Source organism: Tamandua tetradactyla, chromosome 5 (assembly GCF_023851605.1).
Source record: "Tamandua tetradactyla isolate mTamTet1 chromosome 5, mTamTet1.pri, whole genome shotgun sequence".
NCBI lineage: Eukaryota > Metazoa > Chordata > Mammalia > Pilosa > Myrmecophagidae > Tamandua > Tamandua tetradactyla.
Genome location: NC_135331.1, coordinates 67,581,867 through 67,602,248, shown reverse-complemented (window position 1 = coordinate 67,602,248; position 20,382 = coordinate 67,581,867). Strand labels below are relative to the sequence as shown.

At 35.6% G+C, this 20,382-nt stretch overlaps 1 protein-coding gene across 4 annotated transcripts in view; it reads right to left on the bottom strand.

The window, feature by feature from the left end:
* Positions 1-20,382, bottom strand: part of PRKCI (protein kinase C iota) — a 108,741-nt gene that overhangs the window by 71,642 nt on the left and 16,717 nt on the right. For 2 of the 4 annotated variants that reach the window (XM_077161017.1, XM_077161015.1), the window contains exon 2: positions 13,941-14,062. The exons of 1 other annotated variant lie outside the window; for it this stretch is intronic. In XM_077161017.1, the coding sequence (XP_077017132.1) occupies positions 13,941-14,062 (122 nt within the window). Of the gene's footprint in view, positions 1-13,940; positions 14,063-19,340; positions 20,138-20,382 lie in introns of those variants that run through there. One more of the 4 variants, XM_077161016.1, reaches the window with a different exon arrangement.

The following is a 20,382-nucleotide window of genomic DNA, read 5'->3' as shown; positions in this document are numbered from 1 at the left end:
TGCTACTGATTTCTATTTTTTAGTTTTCTAGTCAACAGCCATAATATTGCTATCTGAATAACTGAAGTAACATTGAATATACTTTAAGATGTTTAGTATTAAAGTTCATGGCCTCAGAACTGTTTTTCTTTACATGACTACCCACTGTCAGCATACAGTGTGGAACGAGAAGAAAAAGGATGAAGAGGGATTTGCCACTTTAGTTCTTAACACACCAGATAAAAGATAATTTGGAAAATATCACAAAAGTATGGTTTTGTTACATCTTAGTACTCAATTATCCTCCCTATGAACACATCAGATTTTACACATCAAGAAGTTTAACCTCCAGAAACACTCCATAATCTTTATGTCAAAGAATGCTTACATTTTAAATTTTCACTAATCACACCTATTGAAGCCAATAGGACATAAACAAAAGAACCACATCCAAATAATAAACTGTCTCCTTGAAAATTACCTATGTTTTTAACTTCTCTCACAGTCTTTTACAGGGTGTGAAAAAACAAATTCAAATTCAAATTCATATATGCTATTGATGGAAGTGGTTTTTAGAGATTAAGTTAGTACCACTTATCATCAAGGACTTCAAATGAGACACAATAGTAGAAACAACTAATTAAGGTTCAGTCAAAAAGCTAAATTAAGTAAAAAGTCAAATCAATGAACTGAGGGAAGATTTGGCAAAAGAGATGAAGGGATATAAAGAAGACATTCGATGACATTAAGAAGAACTCAGAAGCTTGAAAAAAGCAAATGGCAGAACTTATGGGGATGAAAGGCACAACAGAAGAGATGAAAAACACAATGGATACATATAACAACAGATTCGAAGAAGCAGAAGAAAGGATTAGTGAACTAGATGAGAGAACATCTGAAATCCTGCACTCAAAAGAACAAATAGGAAAAAGAATGGAAAAATATGAGCTGGTTCTCAGGGAACTAAATAACAAGAAGCACATGAAGATAGGTGTTATGGGTGCCCCGAAGGACAAGAAAAAGAAAAAGTGACATAAAGAATAATGGAAGAAATAACAACTGAAAATTATTCATCTCTTATGAAAGACATAATATTGTAGATCCAAGAAGCACAGTGTAGCTCAAACAAAACAGATCTGCATAGAACAATTCTAAGATACTTACCAATCAGACTGTCAAATGTCAAAGACAAAGAGAGAATTCTGAAAGCAGCAAAAGAAAAGCAAATCGTCACATAAAAGGGAAGCTCAATAAGATTATGTACAGATTCCTAAGCAGAAACCTTAGAGGTGTTAAGGCAGTGTATGATATATTTAAGATTCTGAAAGAGAAAAACTGCCAACCAACAATGGTATATATGGCACACTGTCCTTCGAAAATGAAGGCACATTCAAAATATTTTCAAAGAGTAACAGAGTTTTGAGTGAGAGACCAACTCTACAAGAAATACTATAGAGAGCACTATAGGCAAATATGAAAAGATAGAAGAGAGAGGTCTGGAGAAGAGTATAGAAATGAAGACTATCAGTAAGGGTAAAAGGAGAAAAAAAAGACACACAAAATCTACAAGACAAAATGGTAGAAGAAAGTACTGCCTTTACAGTAATGATTTTTGATGTTAATGGATTACACTCCAATTCAAAAGACACAGAATGGCAGCTGGATTTAAAAAACAGGACCCAACCCTGAACATCATCAGCCTTCTTGAACCAAATTATCTTTCCCTAGATGACTTAGATTGGACATTTTTATAGCCTTGCTTTAATTTGGACATTTTTATGGCCTCAGAACTGTAAACTAACAACTTAATAAATTCCTCTTTTTAACAGTCAAAAAAACAGGACCCATCTACACGCTCTCTACAAGAGACTCACTTTAGACCCAAGGATGAAACAGATTGAAAATGAAAGGTTAGAAAATATATTTCACACAAACAACAACCAGAAAGGAGTAGGAGTAGCTAAACTAATATCCAACAAATTAGACTTCAAAGGTAAAACAATGAAAAGAGACAAAGACACCATGTATTAATAAAAGAAACAATTCATCAAGAAGACATAACAACTGTAAATATTTATACACCAAGCCAAACTGCCATAAAATACATCAAGCACACACTGACAACACTAAATGGAGAAGTAGACACCTCTATTATAATAGTTGGAGATTTCAATACACTTCTCTCATCAATGGATAGAACATCCAAAGGATCAATAAGGAAACAGATTATGAATAATACAGTAAGTGGACTAGACTTAACAGATATTCACAGAACATTACACCTCAAAACAGCAGCATACACATTTTTCTCAAGTGCTCATGGAACATTCTCCAGGACAGACCACATGTTGGGTCACAAAATAAGTCTCAATAAATTTAAAATAGACTGAAATTATAAGAACACCTTCTCTGATTATAATGGAAGGAAGCTAGAAATCAATAACAGGCAGAAGGTGGGAAAAATCACAAATATACAGAGGCTAAACACACTCTTAAACAACTGGTGCGTCAAGGAAGAAAACGAGAGAAATCAGTAAACATCTCAAGGCAAATGAAAATGCAAACATATCAAAACTTAAGGGTTGCAGCAAAGATGTTGAGAAGGAAATTTATTACCATACATACCTATAACAAAAAAGAAGTAAGAATAAAACTAGAGATATTAACTGTTCATGCGGAGAACTAGAGAAAGAACAGCAAACTAATTTCAAAGCAAATAGAAGGGAAAAAATAAGATTAGAGCAGAAATAAATGAAATTGAGAATATGTAAACAATAGAATCAACAAAACCAGAGGTTGGTTCTATGAAAATATCAATAAAATAGGAGGGCCCTTAGCAAGGTTGACAGAGAAAGAGAGAGAGAGAGAGAGAGAGAGAGGGAGAAAGGATGTAAATAAATAAAATCAGAAATGGGAGAGGGGACATACTGCTGACTCCACAGAAAAAAAAGAGGTAATGAGAGGATGCTACAAGCAACTATATGCTAATAAACTAAAACAACTGAGACAAAGTGGACAACTTTCTAGAAGAGCATGAACCAACAGTGACGTGAGAAGAGATAGGCGACTTTAACAAACCAATCACAGCTAAAGAGATTGAATCAGTAATCTCTAGAAGCTTCCAAAAAAGAAAAGCCCAGGACCAGATGGCTTCAATGTGAATTTTACCAAGCATTCAATAAAGAATTAGTACCAATCCTGCTCAAACTCTTCAAAAAATTTGAAAAGGAGGGAACACTATCTTACTCATTCTATGAAGCCAATATCACCCTAATACCAAAGCCAGACAAAGATCCTACAAGAAAAGAAAATTACAGACCAATTTCTTTAATGAATATAGATGCAAAAATCCTCACAAAAACTTGCAAATCAAATCTAGCAGCAGCACATGAAATATACACCAGGACCAAGTGGGATTTATTCCAGGTATGCAAGGCTGGTTCAACATAAGAAAATCAATTAATGTAATATACAACATCAATAAATCGAAATGGAAAGAGCATATGATCATTTCAATTGATGCAGAAAAGGCATCTGACAAAATTCAACCTCCTTTTTGATGAAAACACTTCAGAGGATAAGAATACAAGGGAACTTCTTCAAAATAATCAACGGAATATATTAAAAACCCACAGCTAACATCATACTCAATGGGGAAAGACTGAAAGCTGAAATAATGGGGGGGGGGGGCTGCTTAAAGGGTAAACAATTAAGTAGATTGAATACTGGTGGTCAACGAGAGGGAGTGGTAAAGGGTATGGGGTGTATGAGTTTTTTTCTGAAGTGATGCAAATGTTCTAAAAATGATCATGGTGATGAATACACAACTATGTTATACTATGAGCCATCAATTGTACACCATGTATAGACACTATGTGTGTGAAGATTTCTCGATTAAAAAAAAAAAAAAACACAGGTTATCAGGAGATAGAAAGAGAAGCAGAGATTGGGCATTTGATGATGAAGGAGTAGAATGTTCAACAGGATTGATCCTAAAGATCTAGAAATGGATAGCACAATATTATCTGATGGTAGCACAATTTTTAAGTACACTGAAGGAAGCTGAGTGTGAGTATGGTTGAGGGAGGAGGGCTGGGTGCATGTATGTCACCAGAAGAAAAGATAGAGGATAAAGACTGGGGCGGTATAACTTAGTGATGCCTAGAGTGGACAATGACGGTGATTAAATATACAAAAATAAGAACGCATTTGCATGAGAGAGAATAAATGAATGCCAACACTGCAAGGTGCTGAAAATGGGATTGGGATAAAGGAAAAAATACAATCAATGTAAACTAGGGTCTACTGTTAACAGTAACATTGTAATATGCTTCCATGTAATGTAACAAAGGCAATATGCCGAAACTAAATGTCAGTAAGAGGGGAATATGGGGCACGGGTATGGAATTCTTTACAGAAGAAATAGAAATGTCCTCATATAGGTTGTGGTGGTAAAGGTATGGCTATGTAATTATATGAGGAACCATTTTTAAATTTAGTTTGGATTTTATGATATGAGAATAAAACTGTTTAAAAATGAAGAGACACAGGTGCTGGAGAAAATGTGGAGATGTATCCATTCACTATTGGTAGGGAAGTAGAGTGGTGCAGTCCCCCTGGAGGGCAGTGTGGTGGCTCCACAGGTTAGGGGTAGGGTTGACAAATGATCCTACAAACTTGTAGTTGGCGTATACTAGGAGGAACTGAGAGGCTCGTGGAGGCAGTGTTCCCATTTTGCAATGGATGGAGGTGGCCTAAGGGTATATGACTGAGTAATGGAAAGGGGGAACTGTGGTGTATTCACACAATGAACTATTGAGCAGCAAGACAGAATGAAGTTGTTAGGCAGGCAATCTGGGGAATAAATCCCGAGGACAGTATATCAACTGAAACAAGCTAGAAACGCCTAATATGGACTAACTACAATGTGCAAACTCTTTAAGTATTGAATTCAAGAGCATAGGTTATCAGGAGAAAAACTATTATAAAGGTTCTTAGAAAGTAAGCTGTTAACAGCAGTCACATCTATTCCAGAGTTGTAGCCGTTATTTCTAAATTCTGAGATGCTGAGCTCTTTGTGTATAATCTGGTCTTTCCCTGGAACTTTGGGCATTTGCGTGACACCTGAGACTCAGAACTAGAGTTCTGCAGCTATGAAAGAAAGCATTACCCCATTCAGCAACGGTTAAAAACACAGAAAAAGCTCATAAAACATGGCACTAGCTTTCAGGATGCTTATTTTCTTCTACAAGCCAAGCCTCAGATAAGCAACCATGTCAAAGGGATGTGTGGTTGGCATTGATCTTGGCACCACCTACTCATGTGTGAGTATCTTCCAGCATGGAAAAGTGGAGTAATTGCCAATGATCAGGGGAACCAAACTACTCTGAGCTATGTCACCTTTATTGATACTGAACAATTGATCAGTGATGCTAAAGAATCAAGTTGCAATGAACCTCACCAACATGGTTTTTGATGCCAAATGTCTGATTGGATGTAGATCTGATGATGCTGTTGCTCAGTCTGATATGAAGCATTAGCCCTTCATGGTGGTCAATGATGCGGGCAGGCCCAAGTTCCAAGTAAAACACAAGGGTGAGACCAAAAGCTTCTATCCAAAGTGTCATCTATGGTTCTGACAAAGATGAAGTAAATTGCAGAAGCCTATTCTAGGGAGACTGTTACCAAATGCTGTTGTGACAGTGCCAGCTTATTTTAATGACTCTCAGCATCAGGCCACCAAAGATGCTAGTACCACTGCCAGCCTCAATGTACTCAAAATCACCAATAAACCAACTGCTGCTACTATTGCTTATGGCTTAGACAAAAAGGTTGGTGCTGAAAGAGATGTGCTTATCTTTGACGTAAGAGGTGGCATTTTTGATGTGTTAATCCTCAGTAATGAAGATGGAATTTTCAAGGTCAGATCAATAGCTGGAAACACGCACTTAGGTGGAGAAGACTTTGAGAAACGAATGGTCAACCATTTTATTGTGGAGTTCCAGTGAAAGCATAAGAAAGATATCAATGAGAACAAGAGAGCTGCAGGCCACCTTCATACTGCTTGTGAATGAACCAAATGCATCCCCTCTTCCAGCACCCAGGTCAGTATTGAGATTGTTTCTCTATGAAGGAATCGACTTCTAAAACTCCATTACCCACACCTGGTTTGAAGAACTGAATGCTGACCTGCTCCGTGGCACTTTGGACACTGTGAAGAAAGCTGTCAGAGATGCCAAGCTAGGCAAGTCACAGATCCATGATATTGCCCTGGTGGGTGGTTCTACTCGTATTTCCAAAATTCAGAAACTTCTCCAGCACTTCTTTAATGGAAAAGAACTAAACAAGAACATCAACCCTGATGAGGCTGTTGCTTATGGTGTAGCTGTCCAGGCAGCCATCTTATCTGTAAACAAATCTGAAAACATCAAGATTTGCTGCTCTTGGATATCACTCCTCTTTCTCTTGGTATTGAAACTGCTGGTTGAGTCATGACTCTCTTCATGAAGCACAATACTATCCCCACCAAGCAGACACAGACCTTCCCTACCTACTCTGACAACCAGCCTGGTGGGCACCTTCAGGTTTAGGAAGGTGAGTGCTCCATGACCAAGCATAGCAATCTCTGCTTGGCAAGTTAGAACTCATTGGAATACCTCCTGCCCCACGCGGTATATCTCAGATTGAAGTCACTTTGACACTGATGTCACTGGCATCCTCAATGTCTTTGCTGTGGACAAGAGCACAGGAAAAGAGAACAAGATCATCACTAGTAACAAGGGTCATTTGAGCAAAGAAGACATTGAGTGCATGGTCCAGGAAGCCGAGAAGTACAAGGTTGATGATGAGAAGCAGTGGGACAAGGTATCTTCCAAGAATTCATTTGAATCATATGCATTTAACATGAAGGCAACGGTTGAGGATGAGAAACTTCAAGGCAAGATCAATGACAAGGACAGACAGAAGATTCTTGACAAATGTAATGAAATCATGGCTCGGTAAGAATCAGGCTACAGAGAAGGAAAACCTTGAACATCAGCAGAGGGAGCTGGAGAAAGTCTGCAGCCCCATCATTACCAAGCTGTATCAGAGTGCAGCAGGCATGCCAAGAGAAATGTCTGGGGGCTTCCCTGGTGGCAAAGCAACCCCCCTTCTGGTGGTGCCTCTTTTGGATCCACTATTGAAGAGGCTGATTAAATCAGTAGGCACACATATCTTAGCATTGTCTCACAGTAAAAAATTGAAGGACCTAAATTTGTAGCACATTCTGTGGCAGTTCAGCTACTATACAAAATTCCTGGGCATTCTTAATACTTGACTACAGAATACATGCACAGGAAAAGGATATAACGTTGCACTTTATTAGTACTGTGTTGTAAATGGAAAATACGATGTCTTAAATAAAGCTATTTAAAATTGGCAAAAAAAACAGCACTGAAAAAGTGATCACACTTCAATTAGAGATATGAATGAAGTTGATCTACATAGGACTAAGGCACATCAGATTAAAGGTGAAAGGATGATATTAACTATTTTAAAACTTCAACCTCTTTGTGAGACCAAAGGAAGAGATATTTGGTGCAAAATTTATATTTTTGGTAGCACACTATCTAATTTAATTTGTTTGGTCAGTTTATTTGCACACTAGAATTACATGGAATGTTGAAAAGGGAGTGAAATTCTGTTGGTTTGTATGAGTTAGTATGATGTCCCAATATATCCCACAGTAAACTGGGCAGAGAATAAAAAAGTGTTTGCAAAATCCCCTTGAGGGACTGAGGAGAAAGGAGGGAATATTAAACTTCGCCACTTAGGGATTTCCTGATATTCTTGCAAGCATTCGGGGCAACTAATAAAATAAACAGACTGAACTCCTTGATCCTGGGGCTCACCCCTATGAAACTTACTCCTGCAAAGGAGATGCTAAGCCTACTTATAATTATGCCTAATAATCACCCCCAGAGAACCTCTTTTGTTGCACATATGTGGCCTCTCTCTCTAAGCCAACTTGGCAAGTGAACTCACTGCCCTACCCTTTACGGGGGACATGACTACAGGAGTGTATATTTCCTTGACAATGTAGGATATGACTCCAGGAGATGAGCCTGGCCCTGGCATCATGGGCATGAGAAAGATTTTTTGACTGAAAGGGGACAGAGAAACGAAGCAAAATAAAATTTCAGTGGCTGAGAGATTTCAAATTGATTTGAGAGATCGTTCAGGAGGTTGTTCTTATGCAGTACATAGATACCCCTTTTCAGTTTCTGATATATTGGAGTAGTTAGGGGGAAATACCTGAAACTGGTGAACTGTAATTCAAAAGCCTCAATTCTTGAAGATGACTAAATAATTATAGAGCTTTTAAGATGTGACTGCATGATTGTGAAAACCTTGTGACTGACACTCCCTTTATCCAATGTATGGACAAATAACTAAAACAAAAAAAATAAATAAATAATGGAGGTGGGTGAGAATAATGAAAATGTTCAAAAATCTATTGTGATGATAAATGCACAGCTATATGATGACACTGTGAACCACTGATTATATGCTTTGGATGATTATATGGTATGTGAATATATAATATATCTCAATAAAATTGCATTAAAAAAAGAATTATGCTAGATGTATTCTGCATTTGCTCTATAAAAGGAAGAACAAAGCCTGACCGACAGAACATTTAAGCCCACTATTGAGACTTACTGTTCAGAAAAAAAAAATTACTTTCAAAATATTACTAGTCAGTTGGGCCACAGTGGCTCAGCAGGCAGAGTTCTCACCTGCCATGCTGGAGACCCAGGTTCGATTTCCAGTGCCTGCCCATGCAAAAAAATATGTATATATATATATATTACTACTCATTGACAATACACTGGTCATCCATGAACTCTGATGGAGATGTACAACAAGACTAATGTTGTTTTCATGCTGCTAACACAACATCCATTCTGCAGCCCACAGATCACACAGCAATTTTTACTTTCAAGTCTTATTATTAAAGAAATACATTTTGTAAGGCTATAGCTGTCATAGACAGTGGTTCTTCTGATGTATCTGGGCAAAATAAATTGAAAAAATTCTGGAAAGGACCCTTTTAGAGACCAATAAGAAATTCGTGATTCATGGAAGGAGGTCAAAATATCGATATTAACAAGAGTTTGAAAGAAGTTTATTCCAACCCTCATGAAAGACTTTGAGGGGTTCAAGACTTCAGTGGACAAAGCAACTGCAGATGTGGTGGAAATAGCAAGAGAACTAGAACTAGAAGTAGAGCTGGAAAATATGACTAATTTGCTCCCATCTCATGATAAAACTTAAATGGCAAAAAGGTGCTTCTTATGGATAAGTAAAAAAAATGATTTCTTCAGGTGAAATCTATTCTGGTGAAGATGCTGTGAAATGCTGAAATGACAACAAAGAAATTGGAATATTACATAAACTTAGTTGATAAAGTAACATCAGTGTTTGAGAAAATTGACTACAATTTTGAAAAAAGTTCTACTGGGGGTAAAATGCTACCAAACAGCATTTCATGCTACAGAGAAATCTTTTGTCAAAGGAAGAGTCAATTGATGTGACAAACTTCACTGTTGTCACATTTTAAGAAATTGCTACAGCCACTCCAACCTTTAGCAATCATCACCACGTCAACATAAAGAACCTCCACCAGTAGATTATGACTTGTTGAAGGGTCTGATGATGGTTAGCATTTTTTAGCAATAAAGAATTTTTAATTAAGGTATGTACATTGTTTATTAGACATAATGCTACTACATACTTAAAAGAGTATAGTATAAATACAATTTTTATATGCACTGGGAAACAAAAAATTCATGTGACTTGCTTTATTGCAATATTTGTTTTATTGCAGTAGTCTGAAACCAAATGCAGATTCTTCAAGGTATGCCTGCATCCCAAAGGCTAGTTCCTAGTAAAAGAGAACTCACAGAAGAAAGACTGCTAAATTTTAAACCAGGTAATCAGGTCCTGAATAAATGAATAAATTTTAGAAAATACTTGGTAATAGAGTTCAATGATAACAAGCACATCCTTAAGGAAAAACAACAGTCACAATTCAAATACGGTGAATTAAAAAGTCACATTTGTCATTCTCTGCTCACACTCTCTCACCATACAAGAGTATAAAGGAAGGAATGTGATGGTTACAATTACTATTCCTTCTAAAATGTTTAGTGGGATTAAGCAAACCAGTTTCTCTAAACGTACATTGAAACAAATCAGTAAAATTGGTTTTGAACAGAAGGGGACAAAGGGTAGTTTTGAACAAAAGGAAAAAGGGTAGTTTTCTTAAATTTGCTTAAAGAGATGAAATAAGCTTATGATCTTTATTTATTCTAATATAAAAATCCTATAATTAGATGTTTAGCTTCTTGAATAGTGTTTTTCATAGGCCACATAAACCAAATTATAGTCTGTCTTCAACTGCTCCTAGAGAATTTGTTTTTTCTCCAGATCAGAGTTGCCCCAATGCCTAAAATGATTAAAATAAAGGTAACATAATTACAACTGAAAAATAATAACAAGTAACTTAAAAATAATTACTATTGGCAGTACGTACTTAAATTTAAGAAAATCAGCATGGTATCAGAATTAACCAGGCCAAAAAGAATCACATGGAAATCAACAGACTTTTCTTTTCCTTTTCTCTTTTTGGGTGCATGGTCTGGGAATCGAACCCAGTCTCCCACATGGAAGGCGAGCATTCTACTACTGAACCACCCGTGCATTCCAAAATTAACAGACTTTACCAGGAGGCCCAACCTTTAACACCTGAATGAGGCAAAAGCTATACTTAATAAGTATTTAGGGGGAAAGAAGTATAAATTGCATTGTAAACGGATAAGACTTTTCATCAGAATTAATTTAATTTACTATGTGAATCTGCTAATTAAAATATGCTATTACTGACAACAGGGACGACTGATATTTGTTCATAGCAGCATTATTCACAATAGCCACCGTAAGTGTCCATCAACAGAAGGATAATCAAAATATGGTAATGCACACAATGGAATATTACATTCAACCATAAAAAAAACCAAAGTTTTGATACATTCTACAACATGGATGAGCTCTGAATACAGATAAGCCATGCACAAAAGGACAAATTTTGGATGATTCCACTCATACTAAGTACCTAGAATTTGCAAATTCATAAAGACAGAATGTAGACTACAGGTTACCACAGCTGGGGGAATAAAAAATTATCACTTATTGGGTACAGAGTTTCTGTTTGGAGTGATGAAACAGTTTTGGTAATGGATGGTGAAAATGGTAGTTAAGTATTTTGAATCTAATTAATATGACTGAATTGTACACAGGAAAGTGTACAAAAAATTAATGCTATTACTTTAAGAAAAAACAGAATGACAGCAACTTCCAATGATTAAGTCTATTATAACTAAAGAAAAATTAAACTATGGTAAGGCTTCCCACTAGTATTCTGTACAATCACTGAATAATTTTTTGAGCATATTATGTACTTAGGCATCAGAGCTCTACAGCAAACAAAACAGACAAGATCTCTGCTCTAATGGAGCTTACACTTTCATAATAAAAACAACAGAAAACAGGGTAATCTGATATAAGATGAGTGTGAGTAAGAAGGGTAAGAATGCTCCTTGGAGGATATGACATTTGAGTTAAAACCTGAACAACAAGAAAGAGACAGCTACGTGACAACATGAGAGCAGAACTCTCCAGGCAAAGACAATGCAAAATACAAAGGTATTAATAAAAGTTTTTAATAAATTGTCTCTAAGTCAAGTTTTTTTTAACAAGAAGTAGCATCCAATGATTCCTATGCGCGTTTGAGAGACTCAGTGTTTGACAAAACTCCAAATAGTAAAAAAATGGCATGAAATGATCAGGACAGGATTAAAATGAAAAGAATATCAGTTCATAATAAGTACCATTTTATTTAGTGCTTACTATATGACATGCACTGTGCTAAATTACATAGCCTTATTTTTAGTTTGAAGAAATACTATGAGATTCCCACACTTTATATAATCAACCATATTTAAACTAACCTTGTGATAGAATAAGTCAAAAAGTGGTTGAACAGATGACAATACTCAATCTTACTCTTAACGCAAAATTTTAAAAATCAAGCTAGCATTTCACTTATTACATGTGCAAAAATGTAAAGCCCGTAATAGCGAACACTGGTGAAGGGACCCTTTCATTCACTGTAGTTGTACTAAAAATTGGTTTAACTTTTTTTTATAGTAAATTGTAACTAGCTGCCAAAATTTACAATGTACATACTCCTAAGCACAATTCTGCAAATCTGCTATAGTGAGTCCACTGTAACTGCACAAAATTACATATTAAAATGTTCACTAATATGTTAATTACATATTAAATGTTTGTAGTAGTGAAAACCTGGAAACAGTCCCACTATCCAAAAATAAAGGATTAAATGAATAAATCATATAAAAGCTACAATATGAAATATCATGTAGTATTTAAAAAAGTTAATACAAGTTGATGCAAACTGAAATGAAAATATGTCCAATTCACACTGTAAAACAAAATTATTGCATAATGGTATATTCATGTAAAAAAAATTTAAATAATTTTAGAAACATACATGTGTTTGTATACGCATAGAAAATAACTAGAAAGATACATACTAAGCTGTTACCAGTGGCTTCCTCCTTAAGAGTGGGATTGGTGAGGGAGGAGAAACAAGAAAGGACAAATAGGATACTTTTTCTTTTAAATTTCATAAACACCTGTGTTATTTTTTTTTTGTCCCCAAAGAATGAACCTGAATTACTTTAAAGAAACTTGTAAAAAAAAATTTTTTAAACTGAAAATGTGTTTGAATTTACCTAATCTTGTAGCTGGGATGATACCTTTCCAGGACTCTTCATGTCACACAGATTTGGCCCAAAATATTGAGCTAAATATATAATGACATTACATAAAACAAAATCCCATTTGTGTAATTATTAACAGAAAACCATCAGAAAGAAGTAGCATATTTGGGGTATATTTTAACTATGTTTCAATGACATTTTCTGTCATGTAAAATAAAGTCTGGCATGGCTTGCAAGGTCTTTTAGGACCTAGTCCTGTCCCTCTCAAACTTTTTTATCCATACAATTCACTTGCAGTTCTTATAAAAGTATGTATTCTGATTAGTCTGGAATGGGGCCTAAAAGTTCCCATTTCTAACCAGTTCCATAGCCCACACTTCCTGGAGCAAGGACCTAGCCCAAGTTCATACAGGACTACCCCTCCAAACTTCAAATACAGTAAACTGCTGCCCTTCCTCATCATCTTCTTCACCCCTCTGCCTTCCATGCCTTATTCTGGGTAAGTTGTTTTCCCCTCACCTCCTCTACCTCACGACCTTTTACCCTCTGTGACAGGTTTAGTTCAAACACCACAGATCTTTTGTACTCTCCAAGGTTGCTGCGCGTTATTGTTTCAGGATTTATCACATTTGTTATATACATGTCCATTTCCCCTAGGAGACTATGAGTTTGAGGGTAGGAAATGTCTCTTTTCCTTAGTACAGAGATATTCAACACAATTTTTTCCTGAGTAAAAGTCACTAAGATTTTGAGATTCTGCCACCACCTTTGAAATAACTGTTGTCACAATCACTTTCATTTCAAACATTGTCTTCATATTAACAAAAATAATCTCTTAAATTAAAATATAAGGCATCACATATTTAAAAATGACACACTTAGTTTACCTTATTGCTGAAAATAAGATAAATTAATTTTACCCTATTCTGGGGAAAAAGGGAAAAACAAAGACTGTACTTTTAATTTAAATGCTTGCAGAAAAAATAAGAACGTCATCGAATTTCTAATTTATCTTTTCCCTTAAATTTTAGGACTCTTGTACTATATTTCAAGAACAAATGACAGAATATTTAAAATTAAATGCTTCCACAGGCAGCCCTCTTTTCCACTCACCTTCCTCATCTATCCATTTCATGGTGAAAAGTTGTTCACTGTCAAAAGAACACATGTCTCGAACCTCATTACAAAGACCCTCAAAGGAGATTGAAGGTTCAAAATGTGTTATCATGATATCCCTGAAAAAGAAAAGGAGATTTAAGTTTGGCAATTATTAAAACTAATAATGTTTTACATACTACCAAGTGCCTGATAATTTGATGGAATTTAGCTATTCTATGTGTGCATCAACATGCACTGCTTCTAATAAATTACTATTTCTGCAAAATGAAAAACAAAAAATCAGCACAAAATAATGACATAAATAAAATACTGGAAGTATGAGAAATCTTAATTCAACCTCCCCTCCTAATTCAGGAAGACCACTCCAACCTCCCTGATAGACGGTAGCCCTACTTTCACTTTAACATCAGTTCTCAAAAGTTTACTCCTTTGTTAAGCATTCCATTCCACAGATAAACAGCTTCAATATTGATAAGTTTCCACCTTACATTTAACTGAAATCTGTTTCCACCACTAGTCCAAGATCTCTTTTCCCCCTTAAAATCTCCCCTTAGTCTAAGAGATGGCCCTTCATGAATGTGACATAGACAACCCTGAATATCCCATTTTTAAAATTTGGGAATGCTCAGTCTCATCTATGAATTGAAAACACATCATATCCATGAAGTAACCCATTTAGTTAAACAAATAGGCACCACAAGGAAGTAAACCTAAAAATTGACCTGCAGAGTCAAGTTCATTTCCGCAGGCATTCCTCCTCAGGCTGCCCCTGGCGCTCACGAATGTGCACTGTCTAAAACACAGTCCTTCCACACTCTGACATGAGCATTCCAGACTTCTACCATTTACTGAACAAGTGAACTCTGATGAATGTGGCTTCAGAATAAATGGGAAGATTAGTGTGGTGCCCCAATACATCCCAGAGTAATCTGGACACAGAATAAAAAAGTATTTGCAAAGTCCCTTTGGGACACTGGGGAGAAAGGAGGAAATATTAAACTTCGCCATCTGAGGAATTCCTGATATTCTCACAAGCAGTGGTGACAACAAATTCAAGCAGCTGAGCCCTTGATCTTTGGGCTCAACTCTATGAGACTTATTCTTGAAAAGGAGAAGCTAAGCCTACTTATAATTATGCCTAAGGTCACCCCCAGAGAACTTCTTCTGTTGCTCCGATGTGGCCTCTCTCTCTAAGTCAACTCAGCAGGTGAACTCACTATTCTCCCCCTAAATAGGACATGACTCCCAGGATTGTAAATCTTCCTGGAAACGTGGAAAAGGACTCCAAGAGACTCCCTAACATCATGGGGATGAGAAAACCTTCTTGACCAAAAAGGGGAAGAGAGAAATGAGACAAAAAAAATTTCAGTGGCTGAGAGATTTCAACAGAGTTGAGAGGTTATCTGGAGGTTATTCTTATGCATTATATAGATATCCCTTTTTAGTTTATGGTCTATTGGAGTATCTAGAAGAAAGTCCCTAAAACTGTATTGTATTTCTGTAGCCTTGATTCTTGAAAACAACTGTATAACTATATAGCTTTTATAATGTGACTGTGTGACTGAAAACCTTGTATCTGAGGCTCCTGTATCCAGGGTATGGACAGATAAGAAAAAGAAAAGGACAAAAGATTTTTTTAATTATAGGGGAGGGATAAGGGGCAAAAAAAAAAATTGGATAGATTGAAATACAAATGGTCAATGAGAGGGAAAGGTAAAGGGTATGGGATGTATGAGTTCTTTTTCTTTTCATTTCTTTTTCTGGAGTGATGCAAATGCTCTAAAAATGATCATGGTGATGAATACACAATTACGTGATGATTAAAAAAAACATAGTATGACTTATTTTAAAAAGTGCTATCAGTAATAGAAACAAATGTTCCATATCAATGCAAGATGCTGGTGGTGGGGTAGTGTACGGGAATCCTGTACTTTGTGCATGACTGTTTTGTAAACTCACAACTACTCTAATAAACTAAAATAGATAAATTTGACATAGATTTGTCATGTCCTCTCCCATGGATTTCACATCCATAGACTGGTCACCCTTGAATCTGTCGATCATTCTTTGTATGGCATAATTTCTAGATCTCACATTTTCATTTCCATCTTTTCCCAAAAGAATTCCCTTTGTCAAAGTAGGCTTAAAATATAACTCATACGGTATAAGCTAGGAATGCCTACAGTGTATAATAATACTGACTAAATGTACAAATTTAAAAAATGTTTGTGCACAAGGAAGAACAAAGGAATGTCATTACTGCAGGGTGCTGAAAATAGATGGTAATTAATATTTTAAAATTTTACCTTATGTGTGAGACTAAAGCAAAATATATTTATCCAGTACAAAATTTGTATTTTGACTAGTGCATTTCCTAATATAACTTATGTAGATAGCTTGATTGAACACCATAAGTACTTGGTATCTTGGGTAGGACATGAGATTTTGTTGGTTTGTCCAGAGTGATGCCCCGATGAATCCCAGGGTGAGTTGATCAGTGAGTGGAAAAGTATTTGCAAAGTCCCCTTCGGGGAATGGTGAGAACAGGGAGAAATTCAACTTCCCTAAATTGAATTCTTGATATTCTCACAAGCAGTGTGGACAACCAAAACTATAGGCTGAGCCCCCAGTCTTGGGGTTTGTTCATATGAAACTTAACCCCACAAAGGATAGGTCAAGTCTACTTAAAATTTAGGCCTAAAAGTCATCCCCAAGAGAGCCTCTTTTGTTGCTCAGATGTGGCCTCTCTCTCCAGCCAACACAGCAAGCAAACTCACCATCCTCCCCATGTCTATGTGGGACGTGACTCCCAGGGGTGTGGACCTTCCTGATAACATGGGACAGAAATCCTGGAATGAGCTGAGACTTAGCATCAAGGGATTGAGAAAACTTTCTCGACCAAAAGGGGGAAGAATGAAATGAGACAAGGTGTCAATGGCTGAGAGATTCCAAACAGAGTTGAGAGGTTATCCTGGAGGTTATTCTTACACATTAAGTAGATATCACTTTGTTATTCAAGATGTAGTGGAGAGACTGGAGGGAACTGCCTGAAAATGTAGAGCTGTGTTCCAGTAGCCATGGTTTCTTGATGATGATTGAATAATGATAGAGCCTTCACAATGTGACTGTGTGATTGTGAAAACCTTGTGTCTGATGCTCCTTTTATCTACCATATCAACAGACGAGTAGAACATATGGAATAAAAATAAATAAAAGGGGGAACAAATGTTAAAATAAATTTAGTTTGAAATGCTAGTGATAAATGAAAGCGAGAGGTAAGGTATATGGTATGTATAATCTTTTTTTCTTTTTCTCTGTTATCGTTTTATTTCTCTTTCTGTTGTCTTTTTATTTCTTTTTCTGAATTGATGCAAATGTTCTAAGAAATGATGACTACGCAACTAGTGATGATATTAAGAATTACTGGTTATATATGTAGAATGGAATGATATGTTAATGTTTTTGCTTGTTCTTAATTTTTTAATTAATAAATAAATAAATTTAAAAATATATATATAACTCATATTTTAAAGTAGGCACTCGAGAAAAAACAGAGGAATAGAGACATAAAAGTGTATTTATTTTTGCATTAGTGTTAGAAAAGCAACAATTATTTAGATAAATCCATCTAAGCTACTCACTGCAAGACTTAAAACACTCAAAAATTGCAACAAAATATTTTAAAGCTGAGCCCTGGGATTTCCCCCAGAAAGTCAAGAGAAGTTTCCAATGACATAATCTTCACAGCAGTGACAGTGATCCTTTCAAATGAAAGTCAGAAATACTGAATTCCACAAACACTTACATAGTGATTCTATGTGTCAGACTCTGTTCTAAGGGTCTTAAAAATATTAATGCAGCTCATGCATTTCCTCTGTTCAAAATTTTCAAAGGCCTCACCACTCAGAGGTGAGTACTTGTAGGGACAAGTTCTACAAGGTCCTGTGTGACCTAGGCCTGACTACCTCTCTGACCTCATCTCCTACTACTGCACAGATAAACAAATGTTTATATTCACTATCTTCCCCAGCTAAAATGTAAGCTTGATGAAAGCAGAGGCTGTGTTTTGTTCACTACATTCTCAGTGTTCAATTGCAGTGCCTAGCACAGAATAGGTACTCAATTCATAATAATTGATTAAATGAAAGAAGGAAGGAATGAAGAAAGGTAGTGACAATGTATCAAGAACTGTACACAGACACGGGTAGTTGTAACAGAGTAGGAAATAATAAAAAATTTTAGGCATCTGCAAAAAAAAAAGTTGAAACTATAGTCTTAGGAACTATAGAAGGTAAGCAGACAGCAGAGTCAGCACAGATGGCCTTTTCCTGTTTATCATTCTTTTTCTAAGCATCTCATATTTTTTGTCTGTTTTTTTCCTCTCCTGCCTCTTAGAACTCTCCTTCGGCTTTCCTTATAGCATGATTCCCTGTCTCTTTATCTATTGTTCTGAATACTTAAGTCTCCTTTTGTCTTTAATCACGACACCCTTTACATTCTTATATTCATATTCTCTCTCCCTACATTCCCTTCCTCCTTCCTCCCCTCGTCTTCCCCCTGTCGTTCCTTCCCCTCCCCCAAAAAAAACTAATTCACATTCAAAGTTTTAACTATTATCTCTATGTAGGGGTCTGCTAAATCTCTAATTCCAGCTCTTTGTGTGGTATTTTAAGACTCTTGATCATCTGATTCAATTTCTATTCTCAACTTGACCTAGCTATTTCCAACAAAAATAAGAAAAGTTTTATTGAGACAAGATTATCTTTCCCTCTCTAAGCATCTAATCACACAATTTGGCTCTTCAAGAGTGTAACATTTACATAAACATTCATTATAAATGGCTTTTTTAATTGCTTTAAAGAAAAACTTAGGAGTTAAAGAATAGAATAATAATGTTATAAATCCTTACAAAGTAAAAATTACTAAAAAAAAAAAATCAGGATGTGGAGAAAGTAAAAGGAAGTATAAATTCAAACATGCCTTTGTTTTTCCTTGTAGAGAGTCAATATACTGTCTAAAGTTAATAATTAAACAGTTTTAAAAGTATGTTATTTAAGTTTATAAAGTAGCCACAAGAAGAACTAAACATAGGAGAGAAGGTAATGTAGGAGAGCTAAACTCATCATTCATATTACCATTAACAATAAAACAAAACAAAATTTTGAAAGTGGTTATCCCTGGGAACTAGGGAGAGGTTGCAGGTAGAAAAGAAATGTACTTTGTATTTAGGCTCTTCTGAATAGTACAGTTTATTATTAATTTTTCTACCATGTAAAGGTATGACTTCATTATAAAATTATTATTTTAGAGTATTTAGAGCATTTTTTTCATTGTAAAAGGAAAATAAAAATAGAAAGTTCCTTCTTCTAAAGACATTAAGAGAAACCTGCTTACCTTAAATCAATCTTTCTTTCAAAAGTACCCTCCAGGTTATTCATATGGGTTAGGAGAATATATTTTGGAATTAAATTGGGAGAAGTAAAGGTTCCAGTGGACTTTCCCCAGCAAAGAACAAGTGTGAAGTTATCTTTTTTACTGCAAGGGAAATAAATTAGTATGATCTGATATCATCAAAATAAAACTTCCTTATTAAGGTTCACATGGAGTTAAAATTAACACATATGTAGCCATATTGAAAATAACAAGGATTTTTCAGAAATCTCATTTTTCAAGAGCTAAAAGATATTTATAAGAACATAAACATGTTTTTAAAACATCTGTGTACCTAAAGAGACTCAATGAAAGAATTCTGCCTTATCAGCAGCCACTCCTTAAGTTCTAGGAACTAAAACATTTAAGGGAATTTTATATAAACACTTCTCTAAAGTAACTGGGGAAAACACCATGTTCATACACTTCGCAATCAGCAGATCCTTATTATAATATCAAAGCTAAAATTTCGCTGAAAAACAAAGATACTACATTCTAAAGGTATAACACAAATTATGTGTGGAAGACTTTTTTTTCTGGTTTTAACTTCGAGGCTAATATAAATTATCTTACCACTAGTCTGCAAAGAACACAGTCTAATTCACCATAAAAAAAGTCCAACAATTATAAATTTAGATATAGTTTTAGCTTAATTTTTAAAAAACAGAAAAAAGCAGTTTCCAACTTCGCTATTGGGCTTTAGAAGACAAACTGCTTTAAGCATTCATTATATTCTTAAATATAATGAATTTAAGAATTAAATTCTTAAATTCTCTAAAATACAGAATCTAAAGTTTTTCCTTAGGACTAACTGCTTTTAAAAATAAATCTGGGGCGGCAATGGTGGCACAGTGGCAGAGTCCTCGCCTGCCATGCAGGAGACCCGGGTTCAATTCCTGGTGCCTGCTCACACAAACAAAAAAAACCAAAACAAAACTGAAAATAAATAAATAAATCTGAAGAAACACACAGACACACACATACAGTCCTGTTATATCAACATAAT